Source organism: Lactuca serriola, chromosome 8 (assembly GCF_051521515.1).
Source record: "Lactuca serriola cultivar US96UC23 chromosome 8, Lser_US96UC23_V15, whole genome shotgun sequence".
Taxonomy (NCBI): Eukaryota; Viridiplantae; Streptophyta; class Magnoliopsida; order Asterales; family Asteraceae; genus Lactuca; species Lactuca serriola.
Window position 1 is genome coordinate 189,068,121 of NC_136415.1, and position 21,380 is coordinate 189,089,500.

A 21,380-nucleotide genomic window follows, 5' to 3' on the forward strand; every position below is an offset into this window, starting at 1 on the left:
TATATTTTCTAAGTTTATCACAAAAGAAATAAATGCATCTGAAAATAAGAAAACGAAATACAAAAAAACCGCACAAAAGAAAATGCAACACATTTTTGGAACTCTGGCATTAGATTCAACAAAATAATTCCATGCATATTAGGGTTTTGGATCACCTCTAATGGTAGCATACTCAATTCGTCTCTCCTAATTTTGATCTCTTTCCCCTTACATCCTTCTTGGCATCAACAACCGTTAACCTTTATTTTTAACCTTTTCAAGCAGCCATGATCGACACCTCCTCATCATTTTTCTCAATCTTGGGAGCCTAAACTATGATTCCCGACAAGAAATATTTTACATACATAATATTGGGTTCAATGTTTTTTTTATCATACTGACGAAACATGTCGTAGACTCCTACTACACATTATGATTGTGAGAGCATAAAAATCGACTTGATCGTCAAACATTCGATCTACGGTATAATCTAACAGCTATATTTTATAAAATAAAATGATCCTAAACCGAATACGGCTACCATGTAGATTCTCGAGAAATATGAGACCTTATTTCTTGAGATGTTAAGGGAAATCAACAGTTGTATAATACCTCTACTACCTCTAATGGGACCCGACTAACAATGAGTACTACACCTAAATCATGTCGGTTACACTTCTCTTAGAAAAAAACTGATTTGATAGTCGTGTATTAGAATATCCTCATATATACCATTAAAGATTTGTGTTGCCATGAAAATGACGACATTGCTAGTATCATTCAATTATGTTCCCACGTTCTCTATCAACGTTTTTAATACGACAACATTGGATGGATATATTTAGAAATTAATATGATTTCCATTTCGATCACTCCTAATCACTCATGGTTTTAGGCGAAGGTGAAGTTCAAAGCCCAGGAGTGTAGTACCAAACGGTGACGGCCATAACAGTTTAATTATTGGTCACCCTTAGCCACCTTCGTTTGTCAAAAAACCAAGGTTTTTTTTGTATATATAAAGAATAACTATTGTGTTTGTTTGTTTCATGAGGCGACTCCTAATGAAATGCTTTAGAGACTTTGGTTTTTCACATATCTCACACCCGATGGAAGTTAAAAAAAAAGTATTGGGTAATAAAGCTTATAAATGATGGAGGACAGATATTTCCACCAATAGAACTTTAGTTCTTCACCCACAAACAAACAAGGGGGTTGAATAATCCACATTTTGAGAAAAATTTTCGATGAAAAAGTTTTTAAGTTAATAAACAATAATAATATAAATTAATAACATACAATCAAAAGTTAGATTTAACATTGAAAATAATATATGAAATAATTATCATGATTGAAATCATAAAAATGGCAAAATGAATAGTTTTTAAATATACTTTTTCAATTTTGATTTTCAATGATTTCCCTTTAGCACATTTTGTACCTTTTCAAACATATTTTCACGATTTTCCTTTGTTAACATGGTAAACTGGCTTTTTTCTTCTCCATTTTAATTTGGTGGGCATGTGGACAAGTTTGCTACAGTAATATTGTGGAAAATGAGCTTGGACAGGGATAGTTCGCACAAGGTCAATGTTGGTGCACACTATTCGTTTTGATTGTCATTTTTGAGGAGGTTTTGTCAAATAAGTATCGGAGTATCATGTCGTGACAACCGACTTCAGGGAAAATTCAGACATCACATCGGGCATCACTCATTTTTTGTGAAATGTGGCCGTGAAGAAGCATTCACGCATTATGGCCAAATTAAAATTCTGAAATATTATTTTTCTTGATCGTTTTGGGAATCCTGCAAGTCTTGTTGAAGGGATCATTATATATTATATATAACAAGCTCTTTGCAATTGCAATGTATGTTGTGATGAGATTGATATTGCGTACAACCAATCAAATTCTTTTACTGGATAGTATTCTTCAAATGCATTGAATGTGTGGGTAAAGTTACCATAAATCAAGACGGAGAAAAATAGAATAAAGGCATGCATATCTGGGTTTTGAACATCTAAAACCCAGACAATTTTAAAAAAATTAGAAATAACAAAAATATCTTGTACGTATCAGACCCTTAGAGAATTTCCTTCATATAGGACACAACTACATACCAAAATAATGGCCAAGCTATGTTCGCTTTTACATAACCTACCTATGCTTGTGTTAAGAAAACAAATTAGCACACAACAATTTTAGTCAATAGGAGTATAGTCCAAAAGGAAAATCCAAGTAAATTAGTGGCATCAATCATAAATCTAAACAACGTAACATGTGTGTTTTCCTCATATTTTTGATTAATATATATCAACTGAACATCTTATCTTCCACGAAAGGTGATATATTTCCTAACCAATGACGAAACCATGCGTTTCTATATAAAGCCGGGCAAAGAAATTATTCCAAATCATTCACATCCATTTTTTCTTATCTCTACCAGAACTATGACATCAACAAACCAGACAGCCCTGAGTTTTTTGGTATTAATCTTCTTCTCTGCTACTTTGCTTTCACACACTACATCTAGGCTGCTCCCTGAAACTTCCAGCTATGAGAGCCACGAACAATGGATGGCTCGTTATGGACGCGTGTACAAGGATGCTGATGAGAAAGAACAACGTTCAAAGATTTTTCAAGAGAATGTTCGGTACATAGAGTCATCCAACAGTGTCATGAACAAAGCTTACAAACTAGCAGTCAATGAGTTTGCAGACCTTACAAACCAAGAGTTCACGAGCACAAGGAACCGATTCAAGGCACACGAATGTTCCCCATCGACCTCTGCTTTCAGGTATGAAAATGTGACAGCAGTTCCATCATCAATGGACTGGAGAATGAAAGGAGCAGTAACACCTGTTAAAGACCAAGGCCAATGTGGTAAGAAAAAACTACTACCGGGATTTTCAAACTTGAGACGTAGTCCAAGTAGTAATTAAGTTATGTTTGTTAACAAGACCATATTTAATTAAACTCGATATCGCATCATATATGTTTGTAGGGTGTTGCTGGGCGTTTTCAGCTGTGGCAGCTATGGAAGGAATAACCCAACTGAAAACAGGTAAATTGGTGTCTCTATCCGAACAAGAGCTCGTGGACTGCGACACCAGTGGTCAGGATCAGGGATGTGAGGGCGGTCTTATGGACGACGCCTTTGATTTCATCCTAAACAATAAAGGCCTTACTACAGAGAGCAACTACCCGTACAAAGGAGTCGATGGCACCTGCAACAGCAACGAGGAATCTAACCATGCTGCAGCGATTACGGGTCATGAAGATGTTCCTGCTAATAGTGAAAGTGCACTTTTGAAAGCTGTAGCTAGTCAGCCTATTTCTGTGGCCATTGATGCTAGTGGGTCCGACTTCCAATTCTACTCTAGCGGGGTGTTTACGGGAGAATGTGGTACTGAACTAGACCATGGTGTTACTGCGGTTGGTTATGGAGCGAGTGCAGACGGAACTAAATATTGGCTGGTGAAGAACTCTTGGGGAACAGGTTGGGGTCAAGAGGGGTACATAATGATGCAAAGAGATGTTGATGCGCAAGAAGGCCTTTGTGGCATTGCCATGATGGCTTCCTACCCGACTGCATAATTGTGTAACATCAAGAGTAATTATTGTAAATTAAGTGTATTTACAGTTATATATGTTATTACAAGGAAACATGTAAATTACAAAATGTATCCCAAAAATTAAATATTTGTAAGAATCGATGCAGCTATATATATATTATTCATAAGAGAAATTGTGACCGTGAATGTATTTTCGTATATGCATATTCTTCTCCGAGTATTGCAAATTAATTTCGGACAAACAATCACCCAAGCAAAACATGTTGAAACGAGTGAATTCTTTTTTGATCGATGGAAGGGTAAAATGAACAAGAAATACTTTTGACTAAATAACAAAGCTTACCATATGTTGGTAGCAGATTCAAGTGCAAACTTCCAAATAATCCAAAATGAAGGACATCACAAATAAGGGAATGAGAATCTGCAGGCCACATAGATGTGAGACCCGAGTCAAATCCAAGTCATGCCAATCAAAACACCAACTTTCCTTGAGAACCACTTGAACCATTTTTTTAGGGTGCTAAGCTGCATTTGGAAGTACCGATGAAGTTGCTTTGAGAGCTATGCAATTTATTGGCTAGATGGAAGAAGCTATGAAACCACACATGTTATTTTTAAGAAAACTATTAACATTTATGTATTTATAATTAAAAGAAAAGAAATTGCGTGTATTTATGTTATGTGTATTTATAATCCTACGTTTTGGCCCATGTATGGCCGTTTTATGTATAGTTTCTTTTGTAAAACGTAGTTGTTAATATATTATTATTAATGAAAGAAATCATATTGTTCTTGAGAACAAATTTTTATTGTATTGATTACTAGATAAAGATTGAACTAAACCAATTGATCGAAAGCTAAAGAAAAACCACACTATACCAACCGTTAAATTGGAAGTCCAAAACTGAAAAGCCACAACAAACGACACTCTTAATGGAATTTAAATAAACCTTCGATGCAAGGGAGTACACCATGAAATCGTAATTGTCATTGGAATCATTAAGGTTACCGCATCTAAACAGTCTTGATAATCAAACCTTGCATAGTTTCGTAAATAAACTAAAAACTTGTTAATAGTCTGGAAAATTTTGTCTATAACTAAGGACCCCTAAATGCCACATAATACTTCATTTTTATTTATATTTTCTAAGTTTATCACAAAAGAAATAAATGCATCTGAAAATAAGAAAACGAAATACAAAAAAAAACGCAGAAAAGAAAATGCAACAGATTTTTGGAACTCTGGCATTAGATTCAACAAAATAATTCCATGCATATTAGGTTTTTGGATCACCTCTAATGGTAGCATACTCAATTCGTCTCTCCTAATTTTGATCTCTTTCCCCTTACATCCTTCTTGGCATCAACAACCGTTAACCTTTATTTTTAACCTTTTCAAGCAGCCATGATCGACACCTCCTCATCATTTTTCTCAATCTTGGGAGCCTAAACTATGATTCCCGACATGAAATATTTTACATACATAATATTGGGTTCAATGTTTTTTTTATCATACTGACGAAACATGTCGTAGACTCCTACTACACATTATGATTGTGAGAGCATAAAAATCGACTTGATCGTCAAACATTCGATCTACGGTATAATCTAACAGCTATATTTTATAAAATAAAATGATCCTAAACCGAATACGGCTACCATGTAGATTCTCGAGAAATATGAGACCTTATTTCTTGAGATGTTAAGGGAAATCAACAGTTGTATAATACCTCTACTACCTCTACTGGGACCCGACTAACAATGAGTATTACACCTAAATCATGTCGGTTACACTTCTCTTAGAAAAAAACTGATTTGATAGTCGTGTATTAGAATTTCCTCATATATATCGTTAAAGATTTGTGTTGCCATGAAAATGACGACATTGCTAGTATCATTCAATTATGTTCCCACGTTCTCTATCAACGTTTTTAATACGACAACATTGGATGGATATATTTAGAAATTAATATGATTTCCATTTCGATCACTCCTAATCACTCATGGTTTTAGGCGAAGGTGAAGTTCAAAGCCCAGGAGTGTAGTACCAAACGGTGACGGCCATAACAGTTTAATTATTGGTCACCCTTAGCCACCTTCGTTTGTCAAAAAACCAAGGTTTTTTTTGTATATATAAAGAATAACTATTGTGTTTGTTTGTTTCATGAGGCGACTCCTAATGAAATGCTTTAGAGACTTTGGTTTTTCACATATCTCACACCCGATGGAAGTTAAAAAAAAAAGTATTGGGTAATAAAGCTTATAAATGATGGAGGACAGATATTTCCACCAATAGAACTTTAGTTCTTCACCCACAAACAAACAAGGGGGTTGAATAATCCACATTTTGAGAAAAAATTTCGATGAAAAAGTTTTTAAATTAACAAACAATAATAATATAAATTAATAACATACAATCAAAAGTTAGATTTAACATTGAAAATAATATATGAAATTATTATCATGATTGAAATCATAAAAATGGCAAAATGAATAGTTTTTAAATATACTTTTTCAATTTTGATTTTCAATGATTTCCCTTTAGCACATTTTGTACCTTTTCAAACATATTTTCACGATTTCCCTTTGTTAACATGGTAAACTGGCTTTTTTCTTCTCCATTTTAATTTGGTGGGCATGTGGACAAGTTTGCTACAGTAATATTGTGGAAAATGAGCTTGGACAGGGATAGTTCGCACAAGGTCAATGTTGGTGCACACTATTCGTTTTGATTGTCATTTTTGAGGAGGTTTTGTCAAATAAGTATCGGAGTATCATGTCGTGACAACCGACTTCAGGGAAAATTCAGACATCACATCGGGCATCACTCATTTTTTGTGAAATGTTGCCGTGAAGAAGCATTCACGCATTATGGCCAAATTAAAATTCTGAAATATTATTTTTCTTGATCGTTTTGGGAATCTTGCAAGTCTTGTTGAAGGGATCATTATATATTATATATAACAAGCTCTTTGCAATTGCAATGTATGTTGTGATGAGATTGATATTGCGTACAACCAATCAAATTCTTTTACTGGATAGTATTCTTCAAATGCATTGAATGTGTGGGTAAAGTTACCATAAATCAAGACGGAGAAAAATAGAATAAAGGCATGCATATCTGGGTTTCGAACATCTAAAACCCAGACAATTTTAAAAAAAATTAGAAATAACAAAAATATCTTGTACGTATCAGACCCTTAGAGAATTTCCTTCATATAGGACACAACTACATACCAAAATAATGGCCAAGCTATGTTCGCTTTTACATAACCTACCTATGCTTGTGTTAAGAAAACAAATTAGCACACAACAATTTTAGTCAATAGGAGTATAGTCCAAAAGGAAAATCCAAGTAAATTAGTGGCATCAATCATAAATCTAAACAACGTAACATGTGTGTTTTCCTCATATTTTTGATTAATATATATCAACTGAACATCTTATCTTCCACGAAAGGTGATATATTTCCTAAACAATGATGAAACCATGCGTTTCTATATAAAGTCGGGCAAAGAAATTATTCCGAATCATTCACATCCATTTTTTCTTATCTCTACCAGAACTATGACATCAACAAACCAGACAGCCCTGAGTTTTTTGGTATTAATCTTCTTCTCTGCTACTTTGCTTTCACACACTACATCTAGGCTGCTCCCTGAAACTTCCAGCTATGAGAGCCACGAACAATGGATGGCTCGTTATGGACGCGTGTACAAGGATGCTGATGAGAAAGAACAACGTTCAAAGATTTTTCAAGAGAATGTTCGGTACATAGAGTCATCCAACAGTGTCATGAACAAGGCTTACAAACTAGCAGTCAATGAGTTTGCAGACCTTACAAACCAAGAGTTCACGAGCACAAGGAACCGATTCAAGGCACACGAATGTTCCCCATCGACCTCTGCTTTCAGGTATGAAAATGTGACAGCAGTTCCATCATCAATGGACTGGAGAAAGAAAGGAGCAGTAACACCTGTTAAAGACCAAGGCCAATGTGGTAAGCAATAAGTACTACCGGGATTTTCAAACTTGAGACGTAGTCCAAGTAGTAATTAAGTTATGTTTGTTAACAAGACCATATTTAATTAAACTCGATATCGCATCATATATGTTTGTAGGGTGTTGCTGGGCGTTTTCAGCTGTGGCAGCTATGGAAGGAATAACCCAACTGAAAACAGGTAAATTGGTGTCTCTATCCGAACAAGAGCTCGTGGACTGCGACACCAGTGGTCAGGATCAGGGATGTGAGGGCGGTCTTATGGACGACGCCTTTGATTTCATCCTAAACAATAAAGGCCTTACTACAGAGAGCAACTACCCGTACAAAGGAGTCGATGGCACCTGCAACAGCAACGAGGAATCTAACCATGCTGCAGCGATTACGGGTCATGAAGATGTTCCTGCTAATAGTGAAAGTGCACTTTTGAAAGCTGTAGCTAGTCAGCCTATTTCTGTGGCCATTGATGCTAGTGGGTCCGACTTCCAATTCTACTCTAGCGGGGTGTTTACGGGAGAATGTGGTACTGAACTAGACCATGGTGTTACTGCGGTTGGTTATGGAGCGAGTGCAGACGGAACTAAATATTGGCTGGTGAAGAACTCTTGGGGAACAGGTTGGGGTCAAGAGGGGTACATAATGATGCAAAGAGATGTTGATGCGCAAGAAGGCCTTTGTGGCATTGCCATGATGGCTTCCTACCCGACTGCATAATTGTGTAACATCAAGAGTAATTATTGTAAATTAAGTGTATTTACAGTTATGTTATTACAAGGAAACATGTAAATTACAAAATGTATCCCAAAAATTAAATATTTGTAAGAATCGATGCAGCTATATATATATTATTCATTGTAACAGCCCGGAATTCCAAGTATTGTAATGATTATGTTTTTGGGGGTGTTTTAAGAGGGGACTCGGCGAGTTGGAGTCTAGACTCGCCGAGTAGGATCGCAGACCTGGTCGCGGGTTCGCGACTGGACTCGACGAGTCCAGATATGGACTCGGCGAGTCTGCGCTGTTTGGCGAAAACCCTAACCGTTCAGGTTTGGGACGTATAAGGGGCACTTATTGGCCGTCATTGTTCATTTTAGCCTTCTGAGAAGAACCCTAAATCGATTGGGTGCATCTGGAGCAAAGTTTAAGGGCCATTGTTGATCTTGGAAGGGTTGTGGTGCAAGGAAGAGAAGGGCTTGGCTAAAGGAACAGCAAGGGAGTCACGTTCTGAGGATTTGGGGACACAGAGGGCACATTATTCAGGTAAGAATTCCAATTATGCTCTGCTATGTTGATGTGTCATGGAATTAGGGTTTATGGAACCCCTTTGTGATTAGATTAAGTGTTACCCTAGTCCCCAAACGACTATAACCCTGTATTAGGACCTTAGAGGTCGAGAAGGTCCCATGCTTGTGTATTTCGGGACAATACTTATCTCAGGAAGCAGTTTGATCGACGGCATGGCATGGACTCGACGAGTCCGATGAACAGACTCGGCGAGTAGCTTGAAGATTTACGGGGACTCGTCGAGTTGTTCTTCAGACTCGGCGAGTTGAGTCGGGGTGGCCCCGCGATTCTTCCAGGAGGAACTCGTCGAGTAAAAAGGGGATACTCGACGTGTAGAAAGGGTGTGTTAAGGAATCGGTGAGTTAAGGGCGAGTGGACTCAGAGTCGTTGAACTCGGCGAGTCTTGGGGTGACTCGGCGAGTTAGATCGCGGGTTGAGTGAAGTTCTGAGTATGGGGACTCGGCGAGTCATAGGGTTGACTCGGCGAGTAGGGTTAGTCAGGGGTTGACTTTGACCTTGTCTTTGACCAAGGATTTACCAATGGTTCCAGGGGTATTTTGGTAATTGTTGTTATTGTTTGAGTTAAGTGCATTGGTGACTGTCCAGGGGTGGAGATCGTATCAGTGATCGGAGCAGCTTGAGCTATCTGTTCAGTCGGCAGTTTCGAGGTGAGTTATCCTCACTATATCGCTAGGGTTTATGGCACCAATGCCAACCCTTTTATCGGATGGAAATCCGGGTAGTTGTCAGTTGTTATATGTTATGGGCCGGAAGGCAATATATGTTATGGGCCGGAAGGCATTACTATGTGGACCGGAAGGTCATGGCCTGGAAAGGCGTATGTATGCATGTAGTATGTTGACTGATTCATAGGGTAATGTTATGATAATGACCGGCTAGACCGGTATCTTGTTAGAGTAATGCTATGATATGTGATCTGTTGATCGATTGTTGTCTATGAACTGCTATATGATTCTTTGTTATTCTATATATGCATTATATGCTTATGGGCCGGAAGGCGATATGTTATGGGCCGGAAGGCAATATGTTATGGGCCGGAAGGCGATTATGTTGTGTGATGGACCGGAAGGTCGGCGTGGGTAGGACCGGAAGGTTTACCCAGCAGGGACGGAAGTCCCCTGAGACACATGGACCGGAAGGTCAGGGCCTGGAAAGGCGTATATGTGGTTGGTATTTTGGGGGTATCTCACTAAGCTTTCGGGCTTACAGTTGTGGTTTTATGTTTCAGGTTCTCAAGAGTCTGTGGCAAGGCAAGGGCGTGATCGTACCGTTCCACGCGTTGGTGTTTCATGATATGAACTTGGAAAATTACTCTGTTTAATAATGTATTGAAAACCTTTTTGCAACAATGTTAATAAAATGGGTGATTTTGAAAAGTTTTGATTGTTTTGAAATTTTGGATGTTACATTCATAAGAGAAATTGTGACCGTGAATGTATTTTCGTATATGCATATTCTTCTCCGAGTATTGCAAATTAATTTCGGACAAACAATCACCCAAGCAAAACATGTTGAAACGAGTGAATTCTTTTTTGATCAAACGAAGGGTCAAATGAACAAGAAATAATTTTGACCAAATAACAAAGTTTACCATAAGTTGGTAGCAGATTCAAGTGCAAACTTCCAAATAATCCAAAATGAAGCACATCACAAATCAGGGAATGAGAATCTGCCGGCCAGATAGATGTCAGACCCGAGTCAAATCCAAGTCATTAACATTTATGTATTTATAATAAAAAGAAAAGAAATTGCGTGTATTTATGTTATGTGTATTTATAATCCTACGTTTTGGCCCATGTATGGCCGTTTTATATATAGTTTCTTTTGTACAACGTAGTTGTTAATATATTATTATTAATGAAAGAAATCATGTTGTTCTTGAGAACAAATTTTTATTGTATTGACTAGTAGATAAAGATTGTAATAAACCAATTGATCGAAAGCTAAAGAAAAACCCCACTACACCAACCGTTAAATTGGAAGTCCAAAACTGAAAAGCCACAACAAACGACACTCTTAATGGAATTTAAATAAACCTTCGATGTAAGGGAGTACACCATGAAATCGTAATTGTCATTGGAATCATTAAGGTTACCGCATCTAAACAGTCTTGATAATCAAACCTTGCATAGTTTCGTAAATAAACTAAAAACTTGTTAATAGTCTGGAAAATTTTGTCTATAACTAAGGACCCCTAAATGCCACATAATACTTCATTTTTATTTATACTTTCTAAGTTTATCACAAAAGAAATAAATGCATCTGAAAATAAGAAAATGAAATACAAAAAAACCGCACAAAAGAAAATGCAACACATTTTTGGAACTCTGGCATTAGATTCAACAAAATAATTCCATGCATATTAGGGTTTTGGATCACCTCTAATGGTAGCATACTCAATTCGTCTCTCCTAATTTTGATCTCTTTCCCCTTACATCCTTCTTGGCATCAACAACCGTTAACCTTTATTTTTAACCTTTTCAAGCAGCCATGATCGACACCTCCTCATCATTTTTCTCAATCTTGGGAGCCTAAACTATGATTCCCGACAAGAAATATTTTACATACATAATATTGGGTTCAATGTTTTTTTTATCATACTGACGAAACATGTCGTAGACACCTACTACACATTATGATTGTGAGAGCATAAAAAACGACTTGATCGTCAAACATTCGATCTACGGTATAATCTAACAGCTATATTTTATAAAATAAAATGATCCTAAACCGTATACGGCTACCATGTAGATTCTCGAGAAATATGAGACCTTATTTCTTGAGATGTTAAGGGAAATCAACAGTTGTATAATACCTCTACTACCTCTAATGGGACCCGACTAACAATGAGTATTACACCTAAATCATGTCGGTTACACTTCTCTTAGAAAAAAACTGATTTGATGGTCGTGTATTAGAATTTCCTCATATATACCGTTAAAGATTTGTGTTGCCATGAAAATGACGACATTGCTAGTATCATTCAATTATGTTCCCACGTTCTCTATCAACGTTTCTAATACGACAACATTGGATGGATATATTTAGAAATTAATATGATTTCCATTTCGATCACTCCTAATCACTCATGGTTTCAGGCGAAGGTGAAGTTCAAAGCCCAGGAGTGTATACCAAACGGTGACGGCCATAACACTTTAATTATTGGTCACCCTTAGCCACCTTCGTTTGTCAAAAAACCAAGGTTTTTTTTTTGTATATATAAAGAATAACTATTGTGTTTGTTTGTTTCATGAGGCGACTCCTAATGAAATGCTTTAGAGACTTTGGTTTTTCACATATCTCACACCCGATGGAAATTAAAAAAAAAAAGTATTGGGTAATAAAGCTTATAAATGGTGGAGGACAGATATTTCCACCAATAGAACTTTAGTTCTTCACCCACAAACAAACAAGGGGGTTGAATAATCCACATTTTGAGAAAATTTTCCGATGAAAAACTTTTTAAATTAACAAACAATAATAATATAAATTAATAACATACAATCAAAAGTTACATTTAACATTGAAAATAATTGATGAAATAATTATCATGATTGAAATCATAAAAATGGCAAAATGAATAGTTTTTAAATATACTTTTTCAATTTTGATTTTCAATGATTTCCCTTTAGCACATTTTGTACCTTTTCAAACATATTTTCACGATTTCCCTTTGTTAACATGGTAAACTGGCTTTTTTCTTCTCCATTTTAATTTGGTGGGCATGTGGACAAGTTTGCTACAGTAATATTGTGGAAAATGAGCTTGGACAGGGATAGTTCGCACAAGGTCAATGTTGGTGCACACTATTCGTTTTGATTGTCATTTTTGAGGAGGTTTTGTCAAATAAGTATCGGAGTATCATGTCGTGACAACCGACTTCAGGGAAAATTCAGACATCACATCGGGCATCACTCATTTTTTGTGAAATGTGGCCGTGAAAAAGCATTCACGCATTATGGCCAAATTAAAATTCTGAAATATTATTTTTCTTGATCGTTTTGGGAATCCTGCAAGTCTTGTTGAAGGGATCATTATATATTATATATAACAAGCTCTTTGCAATTGCAATGTATGTTGTGATGAGATTGATATTGCGTACAACCAATCAAATTCTTTTACTGGATAGTATTCTTCAAATGCATTGAATGTGTGGGTAAAGTTACCATAAATCAAGACGGAGAAAAATAGAATAAAGGCATGCATATCTGGGTTTTGAACATCTAAAACCCAGACAATTTTAAAAAAATTAGAAATAACAAAAATATCTTGTACGTATCAGACCCTTAGAGAATTTCCTTCATATAGGACACAACTACATACCAAAATAATGGCCAAGCTATGTTCGCTTTTACATAACCTACCTATGCTTGTGTTAAGAAAACAAATTAGCACACAACAATTTTAGTCAATAGGAGTATAGTCCAAAAGGAAAATCCAAGTAAATTAGTGGCATCAATCATAAATCTAAACAACGTAACATGTGTGTTTTCCTCATATTTTTGATTAATATATATCAACTGAACATCTTATCTTCCACGAAAGGTGATATATTTCCTAAACAATGACGAAACCATGCGTTTCTATATAAAGCCGGGCAAAGAAATTATTCCGAATCATTCACATCCATTTTTTCTTATCTCTACCAGAACTATGACATCAACAAACCAGACAGCCCTGAGTTTTTTGGTATTAATCTTCTTCTCTGCTACTTTGCTTTCACACACTACATCTAGGCTGCTCCCTGAAACTTCCAGCAATGAGAGCCACGAACAATGGATGGCTCGTTATGGACGCGTGTACAAGGATGCTGATGAGAAAGAACAACGTTCAAAGATTTTTCAAGAGAATGTTCGGTACATAGAGTCATCCAACAGTGTCATGAACAAAGCTTACAAGCTAGCAGTCAATGAGTTTGCAGACCTTACAAACCAAGAGTTCACGAGCACAAGGAACCGATTCAAGGCACACGAATGTTCCCCATCGACCTCTGCTTTCAGGTATGAAAATGTGACAGCAGTTCCATCATCAATGGACTGGAGAAAGAAAGGAGCAGTAACACCTGTTAAAGACCAAGGCCAATGTGGTAAGCAAAAACTACTACCGGGATTTTCAAACTTGAGACGTAGTCCAAGTAGTAATTAAGTTATGTTTGTTAACAAGACCATATTTAATTAAACTCGATATCGCATCATATATGTTTGTAGGGTGTTGCTGGGCGTTTTCAGCTGTGGCAGCTATGGAAGGAATAACCCAACTGAAAACAGGTAAATTGGTGTCTCTATCCGAACAAGAGCTCGTGGACTGCGACACCAGTGGTCAGGATCAGGGATGTGAGGGCGGTCTTATGGACGACGCCTTTGATTTCATCCTAAACAATAAAGGCCTTACTACAGAGAGCAACTACCCGTACAAAGGAGTCGATGGCACCTGCAACAGCAACGAGGAATCTAACCATGCTGCAGCGATTACGGGTCATGAAGATGTTCCTGCTAATAGTGAAAGTGCACTTTTGAAAGCTGTAGCTAGTCAGCCTATTTCTGTGGCCATTGATGCTAGTGGGTCCGACTTCCAATTCTACTCTAGCGGGGTGTTTACGGGAGAATGTGGTACTGAACTAGACCATGGTGTTACTGCGGTTGGTTATGGAGCGAGTGCAGACGGAACTAAATATTGGCTGGTGAAGAACTCTTGGGGAACAGGTTGGGGTCAAGAGGGGTACATAATGATGCAAAGAGATGTTGATGCGCAAGAAGGCCTTTGTGGCATTGCCATGATGGCTTCCTACCCGACTGCATAATTGTGTAACATCAAGAGTAATTATTGTAAATTAAGTGTATTTACAGTTATGTTATTACAAGGAAACATGTAAATTACAAAATGTATCCCAAAAATTAAATATTTGTAAGAATCGATGCAGCTATATATATATTATTCATAAGAGAAATTGTGACCGTGAATGTATTTTCGTATATGCATATTCTTCTCCGAGTATTGCAAATTAATTTCGGACAAACAATCACCCAAGCAAAACATGTTGAAACGAGTGAATTCTTTTTTGATCGATGGAAGGGTAAAATGAACAAGAAATACTTTTGACTAAATAACAAAGCTTACCATATGTTGGTAGCAGATTCAAGTGCAAACTTCCAAATAATCCAAAATGAAGGACATCACAAATAAGGGAATGAGAATCTGCAGGCCACATAGATGTGAGACCCGAGTCAAATCCAAGTCATGCCAATCAAAACACCAACTTTCCTTGAGAACCACTTGAAACATTTTTTTAGGGTGCTAAGCTGCATTTGGAAGTACCGATGAAGTTGCTTTGAGAGCTATGCAATTTATTGGCTAGATGGAAGAAGCTATGAAACCACACATGTTATTTTTAAGAAAACTATTAACATTTATGTATTTATAATTAAAAGAAAAGAAATTGCGTGTATTTATGTTATGTGTATTTATAATCCTACGTTTTGGCCCATGTATGGCCGTTTTATATATAGTTTCTTTTGTAAAACGTAGTTGTTAATAAATTATTATTAATGAAAGAAATCATATTGTTCTTGAGAACAAATTTTTATTGTATTGATTACTAGATAAAGATTGAACTAAACCAATTGATTGAAAGCTAAAGAAAAACCACACTACACCAACCGTTAAATTGGAAGTCCAAAACTGAAAAGCCACAACAAACGACACTCTTAATGGAATTTAAATAAACCTTCGATGTAAGGGAGTACACCATGAAATCGTAATTGTCATTGGAATCATTAAGGTTACCGCATCTAAACAGTTTGATAATCAAACCTTGCATAGTTTCGTAAATAAACTAAAAACTTGTTAATAGTCTGGAAAATTTTGTCTATAACTAAGGACCCCTAAATGCCACATAATACTTCATTTTTATTTATATTTTCTAAGTTTATCACAAAAGAAATAAATGCATCTGAAAATAAGAAAATGAAATACAAAAAAACCGCACAAAAGAAAATGCAACACATTTTTGGAACTCTGGCATTAGATTCAACAAAATAATTCCATGCATATTAGGGTTTTGGATCACCTCTAATGGTAGCATACTCAATTCGTCTCTCCTAATTTTGATCTCTTTCCCCTTACATCCTTCTTGGCATCAACAACCGTTAACCTTTATTTTTAACCTTTTCAAGCAGCCATGATCGACACCTCCTCATCATTTTTCTCAATCTTGGGAGCCTAAACTATGATTCCCGACAAGAAATATTTTACACACATAATATTGGGTTCAATGTTTTTTTTATCATACTGACGAAACATGTCGTAAACTCCTACTACACATTATGATTGTGAGAGCATAAAAATCGACTTGATCGTCAAACATTCGATCTACGGTATAATCTAACAGCTATATTTTATAAAATAAAATGATCCTAAACCGAATACAGCTACCATGTAGATTCTCGAGAAATATGAGACCTTATTTCTTGAGATGTTAAGGGAAATCAACAGTTGTATAATACCTCTACTACCTCTAGTGGGACCCGACTAACAACGAGTATTACACCTAAATCATGTCGGTTACACTTCTCTTAGAAAAAAACTGATTTGATAGTCGTGTATTAGAATTTCCTCATATATACCGTTAAAGATTTGTGTTGCCATGAAAATGACAACATTGCTAGTATCATTCAATTGTGTTCCCACGTTCTCTATCAACGTTTTTAATACGACAACATTGGATGGATACATTTAGAAATTAATATGATTTCCATTTCGATCACTCCTAATCACTCATGGTTTCAGGCGAAGGTGAAGTACAAAGCCCAGGAGTGTATACCAAACGGTGACGGCCATAACACTTTAATTATTGGTCACCCTTAGCCACCTTCGTTTGTCAAAAAACCAAGGTTTTTTTTTTGTATATATAAAGAATAACTATTGTGTTTGTTCGTTTCATGAGGCGACTCCTAATGAAATGCTTTAGAGACTTTGGTTCTTCACATATCTCAAACCCGATGGAAATTAAAAAAAAAAAAAAAAAGTATTGTGTAATAAAGCTTATAAATGGTGGAGGACAGATATTTCCACCAATAGAACTTTAGTTCTTCACCCACAAACAAACAAGGGGGTTGAATAATCCACATTTTGAGAAAATTTTCCGATGAAAAACTTTTTAAATTAACAAACAATAATAATATAAATTAATAACATACAATCAAAAGTTACATTTAACATTGAAAATAATTGATGAAATAATTATCATGATTGAAATCATAAAAATGGCAAAATGAATAGTTTTTAAATATACTTTTTCAATTTTGATTTTCAATGATTTCCCTTTAGCACATTTTGTACCTTTTCAAACATATTTTCACGATTTCCCTTTGTTAACATGGTAAACTGGCTTTTTTCTTCTCCATTTTAATTTGGTGGGCATGTGGACAAGTTTGCTACAGTAATATTGTGGAAAATGAGCTTGGACAGGGATAGTTCGCACAAGGTCAATGTTGGTGCACACTATTCGTTTTGATTGTCATTTTTGAGGAGGTTTTGTCAAATAAGTATCGGAGTATCATGTCGTGACAACCGACTTCAGGGAAAATTCAGACATCACATCGGGCATCACTCATTTTTTGTGAAATGTGGCCGTGAAGAAGCATTCACGCATTATGGCCAAATTAAAATTCTGAAATATTATTTTTCTTGATCGTTTTGGGAATCCTGCAAGTCTTGTTGAAGGGATCATTATATATTATATATAACAAGCTCTTTGCAATTGCAATGTATGTTGTGATGAGATTGATATTGCGTACAACCAATCAAATTCTTTTACTGGATAGTATTCTTCAAATGCATTGAATGTGTGGGTAAAGTTACCATAAATCAAGACGGAGAAAAATAGAATAAAGGCATGCATATCTGGGTTTTGAACATCTAAAACCCAGACAATTTTAAAAAAATTAGAAATAACAAAAATATCTTGTACGTATCAGACCCTTAGAGAATTTCCTTCATATAGGACACAACTACATACCAAAATAATGGCCAAGCTATGTTCGCTTTTACATAACCTACCTATGCTTGTGTTAAGAAAACAAATTAGCACACAACAATTTTAGTCAATAGGAGTATAGTCCAAAAGGAAAATCCAAGTAAATTAGTGGCATCAATCATAAATCTAAACAACGTAACATGTGTGTTTTCCTCATATTTTTGATTAATATATATCAACTGAACATCTTATCTTCCACGAAAGGTGATATATTTCCTAAACAATGACGAAACCATGCGTTTCTATATAAAGCCGGGCAAAGAAATTATTCCGAATCATTCACATCCATTTTTTCTTATCTCTACCAGAACTATGACATCAACAAACCAGACAGCCCTGAGTTTTTTGGTATTAATCTTCTTCTCTGCTACTTTGCTTTCACACACTACATCTAGGCTGCTCCCTGAAACTTCCAGCAATGAGAGCCACGAACAATGGATGGCTCGTTATGGACGCGTGTACAAGGATGCTGATGAGAAAGAACAACGTTCAAAGATTTTTCAAGAGAATGTTCGGTACATAGAGTCATCCAACAGTGTCATCAACAAAGCTTACAAGCTAGCAGTCAATGAGTTTGCAGACCTTACAAACCAAGAGTTCACGAGCACAAGGAACCGATTCAAGGCACACGAATGTTCCCCATCGACCTCTGCTTTCAGGTATGAAAATGTGACAGCAGTTCCATCATCAATGGACTGGAGAAAGAAAGGAGCAGTAACACCTGTTAAAGACCAAGGCCAATGTGGTAAGCAAAAACTACTACCGGGATTTTCAAACTTGAGACGTAGTCCAAGTAGTAATTAAGTTATGTTTGTTAACAAGACCATATTTAATTAAACTCGATATCGCATCATATATGTTTGTAGGGTGTTGCTGGGCGTTTTCAGCTGTGGCAGCTATGGAAGGAATAACCCAACTGAAAACAGGTAAATTGGTGTCTCTATCCGAACAAGAGCTCGTGGACTGCGACACCAGTGGTCAGGATCAGGGATGTGAGGGCGGTCTTATGGACGACGCCTTTGATTTCATCCTAAACAATAAAGGCCTTACTACAGAGAGCAACTACCCGTACAAAGGAGTCGATGGCACCTGCAACAGCAACGAGGAATCTAACCATGCTGCAGCGATTACGGGTCATGAAGATGTTCCTGCTAATAGTGAAAGTGCACTTTTGAAAGCTGTAGCTAGTCAGCCTATTTCTGTGGCCATTGATGCTAGTGGGTCCGACTTCCAATTCTACTCTAGCGGGGTGTTTACGGGAGAATGTGGTACTGAACTAGACCATGGTGTTACTGCGGTTGGTTATGGAGCGAGTGCAGACGGAACTAAATATTGGCTGGTGAAGAACTCTTGGGGAACAGGTTGGGGTCAAGAGGGGTACATAATGATGCAAAGAGATGTTGATGCGCAAGAAGGCCTTTGTGGCATTGCCATGATGGCTTCCTACCCGACTGCATAATTGTGTAACATCAAGAGTAATTATTGTAAATTAAGTGTATTTACAGTTATGTTATTACAAGGAAACATGTAAATTACAAAATGTATCCCAAAAATTAAATATTTGTAAGAATCGATGCAGCTATATATATATTATTCATAAGAGAAATTGTGACCGTGAATGTATTTTCGTATATGCATATTCTTCTCCGAGTATTGCAAATTAATTTCGGACAAACAATCACCCAAGCAAAACATGTTGAAACGAGTGAATTCTTTTTTGATCGATGGAAGGGTAAAATGAACAAGAAATACTTTTGACTAAATAACAAAGCTTACCATATGTTGGTAGCAGATTCAAGTGCAAACTTCCAAATAATCCAAAATGAAGGACATCACAAATAAGGGAATGAGAATCTGCAGGCCACATAGATGTGAGACCCGAGTCAAATCCAAGTCATGCCAATCAAAACACCAACTTTCCTTGAGAACCACTTGAAACATTTTTTTAGGGTGCTAAGCTGCATTTGGAAGTACCGATGAAGTTGCTTTGAGAGCTATGCAATTTATTGGCTAGATGGAAGAAGCTATGAAACCACACATGTTATTTTTAAGAAAACTATTAACATTTATGTATTTATAATTAAAAGAAAAGAAATTGCGTGTATTTATGTTATGTGTATTTATAATCCTACGTTTTGGCCCATGTATGGCCGTTTTATATATAGTTTCTTTTGTAAAACGTAGTTGTTAATAAATTATTATTAATGAAAGAAATCATATTGTTCTTGAGAACAAATTTTTATTGTATTGATTACTAGATAAAGATTGAACTAAACCAATTGATTGAAAGCTAAAGAAAAACCACACTACACCAACCGTTAAATTGGAAGTCCAAAACTGAAAAGCCACAACAAACGACACTCTTAATGGAATTTAAATAAACCTTCGATGTAAGGGAGTACACCATGAAATCGTAATTGTCATTGGAATCATTAAGGTTACCGCATCTAAACAGTTTGATAATCAAACCTTGCATAGTTTCGTAAATAAACTAAAAACTTGTTAATAGTCTGGAAAATTTTGTCTATAACTAAGGACCCCTAAATGCCACATAATACTTCATTTTTATTTATATTTTCTAAGTTTATCACAAAAGAAATAAATGCATCTGAAAATAAGAAAATGAAATACAAAAAAACCGCACAAAAGAAAATGCAACACATTTTTGGAACTCTGGCATTAGATTCAACAAAATAATTCCATGCATATTAGGGTTTTGGATCACCTCTAATGGTAGCATACTCAATTCGTCTCTCCTAATTTTGATCTCTTTCCCCTTACATCCTTCTTGGCATCAACAACCGTTAACCTTTATTTTTAACCTTTTCAAGCAGCCATGATCGACACCTCCTCATCATTTTTCTCAATCTTGGGAGCCTAAACTATGATTCCCGACAAGAAATATTTTACACACATAATATTGGGTTCAATGTTTTTTTTATCATACTGACGAAACATGTCGTAAACTCCTACTACACATTATGATTGTGAGAGCATAAAAATCGACTTGATCGTCAAACATTCGATCTACGGTATAATCTAACAGCTATATTTTATAAAATAAAATGATCCTAAACCGAATACAGCTACCATGTAGATTCTCGAGAAATATGAGACCTTATTTCTTGAGATGTTAAGGGAAATCAACAGTTGTATAATACCTCTACTACCTCTAGTGGGACCCGACTAACAACGAGTATTACACCTAAATCATGTCGGTTACACTTCTCTTAGAAAAAAACTGATTTGATAGTCGTGTATTAGAATTTCCTCATATATACCGTTAAAGATTTGTGTTGCCATGAAAATGACAACATTGCTAGTATCATTCAATTGTGTTCCCACGTTCTCTATCAACGTTTTTAATACGACAACATTGGATGGATACATTTAGAAATTAATATGATTTCCATTTCGATCACTCCTAATCACTCATGGTTTCAGGCGAAGGTGAAGTTCAAAGCCCAGGAGTGTATACCAAACGGTGACG

General features: G+C 36.2%; 4 protein-coding genes across 4 annotated transcripts; all 4 read left to right on the forward strand.

Moving 5' to 3' along the window:
* Positions 1–2,426: 2,426 nt before the first annotated feature.
* Positions 2,427–3,573, forward strand: LOC145067010 (senescence-specific cysteine protease SAG39-like). Its single transcript, XM_079014239.1, has 2 exons — positions 2,427–2,859; positions 2,981–3,573. Exons 1-2 carry the CDS (start codon positions 2,427–2,429, stop codon positions 3,571–3,573), a joined length of 1,026 nt encoding a protein of 341 aa, XP_078870365.1.
* A 3,545-nt stretch (positions 3,574–7,118) lies between these two features.
* LOC145066504 (senescence-specific cysteine protease SAG39-like) lies at positions 7,119–8,265 on the forward strand. The gene is made up of 2 exons (XM_079013783.1): positions 7,119–7,551; positions 7,673–8,265. Exons 1-2 carry the CDS (start codon positions 7,119–7,121, stop codon positions 8,263–8,265), a joined length of 1,026 nt encoding a protein of 341 aa, XP_078869909.1.
* A 5,244-nt stretch (positions 8,266–13,509) lies between these two features.
* LOC145066570 (senescence-specific cysteine protease SAG39-like) lies at positions 13,510–14,656 on the forward strand. Its single transcript, XM_079013863.1, has 2 exons — positions 13,510–13,942; positions 14,064–14,656. Exons 1-2 carry the CDS (start codon positions 13,510–13,512, stop codon positions 14,654–14,656), a joined length of 1,026 nt encoding a protein of 341 aa, XP_078869989.1.
* Positions 14,657–18,202: 3,546 nt separating this feature from the next.
* Positions 18,203–19,349, forward strand: LOC145066770 (senescence-specific cysteine protease SAG39-like). The gene is made up of 2 exons (XM_079014043.1): positions 18,203–18,635; positions 18,757–19,349. Exons 1-2 carry the CDS (start codon positions 18,203–18,205, stop codon positions 19,347–19,349), a joined length of 1,026 nt encoding a protein of 341 aa, XP_078870169.1.
* Positions 19,350–21,380: the final 2,031 nt, after the last annotated feature.

Coding starts and splice junctions, on each gene's coding strand:
- LOC145067010 (XM_079014239.1), top strand. CDS start 2,427: ATGACATCAACAAACCAGACAGCCCTGAGTTTTTTGGTATTAATCTTC. Junction 2,860..2,980: donor TAAAGACCAAGGCCAATGTG/GTAAGAAAAAAC, acceptor ATATGTTTGTAG/GGTGTTGCTGGGCGTTTTCA.
- LOC145066504 (XM_079013783.1), top strand. CDS start 7,119: ATGACATCAACAAACCAGACAGCCCTGAGTTTTTTGGTATTAATCTTC. Junction 7,552..7,672: donor TAAAGACCAAGGCCAATGTG/GTAAGCAATAAG, acceptor ATATGTTTGTAG/GGTGTTGCTGGGCGTTTTCA.
- LOC145066570 (XM_079013863.1), top strand. CDS start 13,510: ATGACATCAACAAACCAGACAGCCCTGAGTTTTTTGGTATTAATCTTC. Junction 13,943..14,063: donor TAAAGACCAAGGCCAATGTG/GTAAGCAAAAAC, acceptor ATATGTTTGTAG/GGTGTTGCTGGGCGTTTTCA.
- LOC145066770 (XM_079014043.1), top strand. CDS start 18,203: ATGACATCAACAAACCAGACAGCCCTGAGTTTTTTGGTATTAATCTTC. Junction 18,636..18,756: donor TAAAGACCAAGGCCAATGTG/GTAAGCAAAAAC, acceptor ATATGTTTGTAG/GGTGTTGCTGGGCGTTTTCA.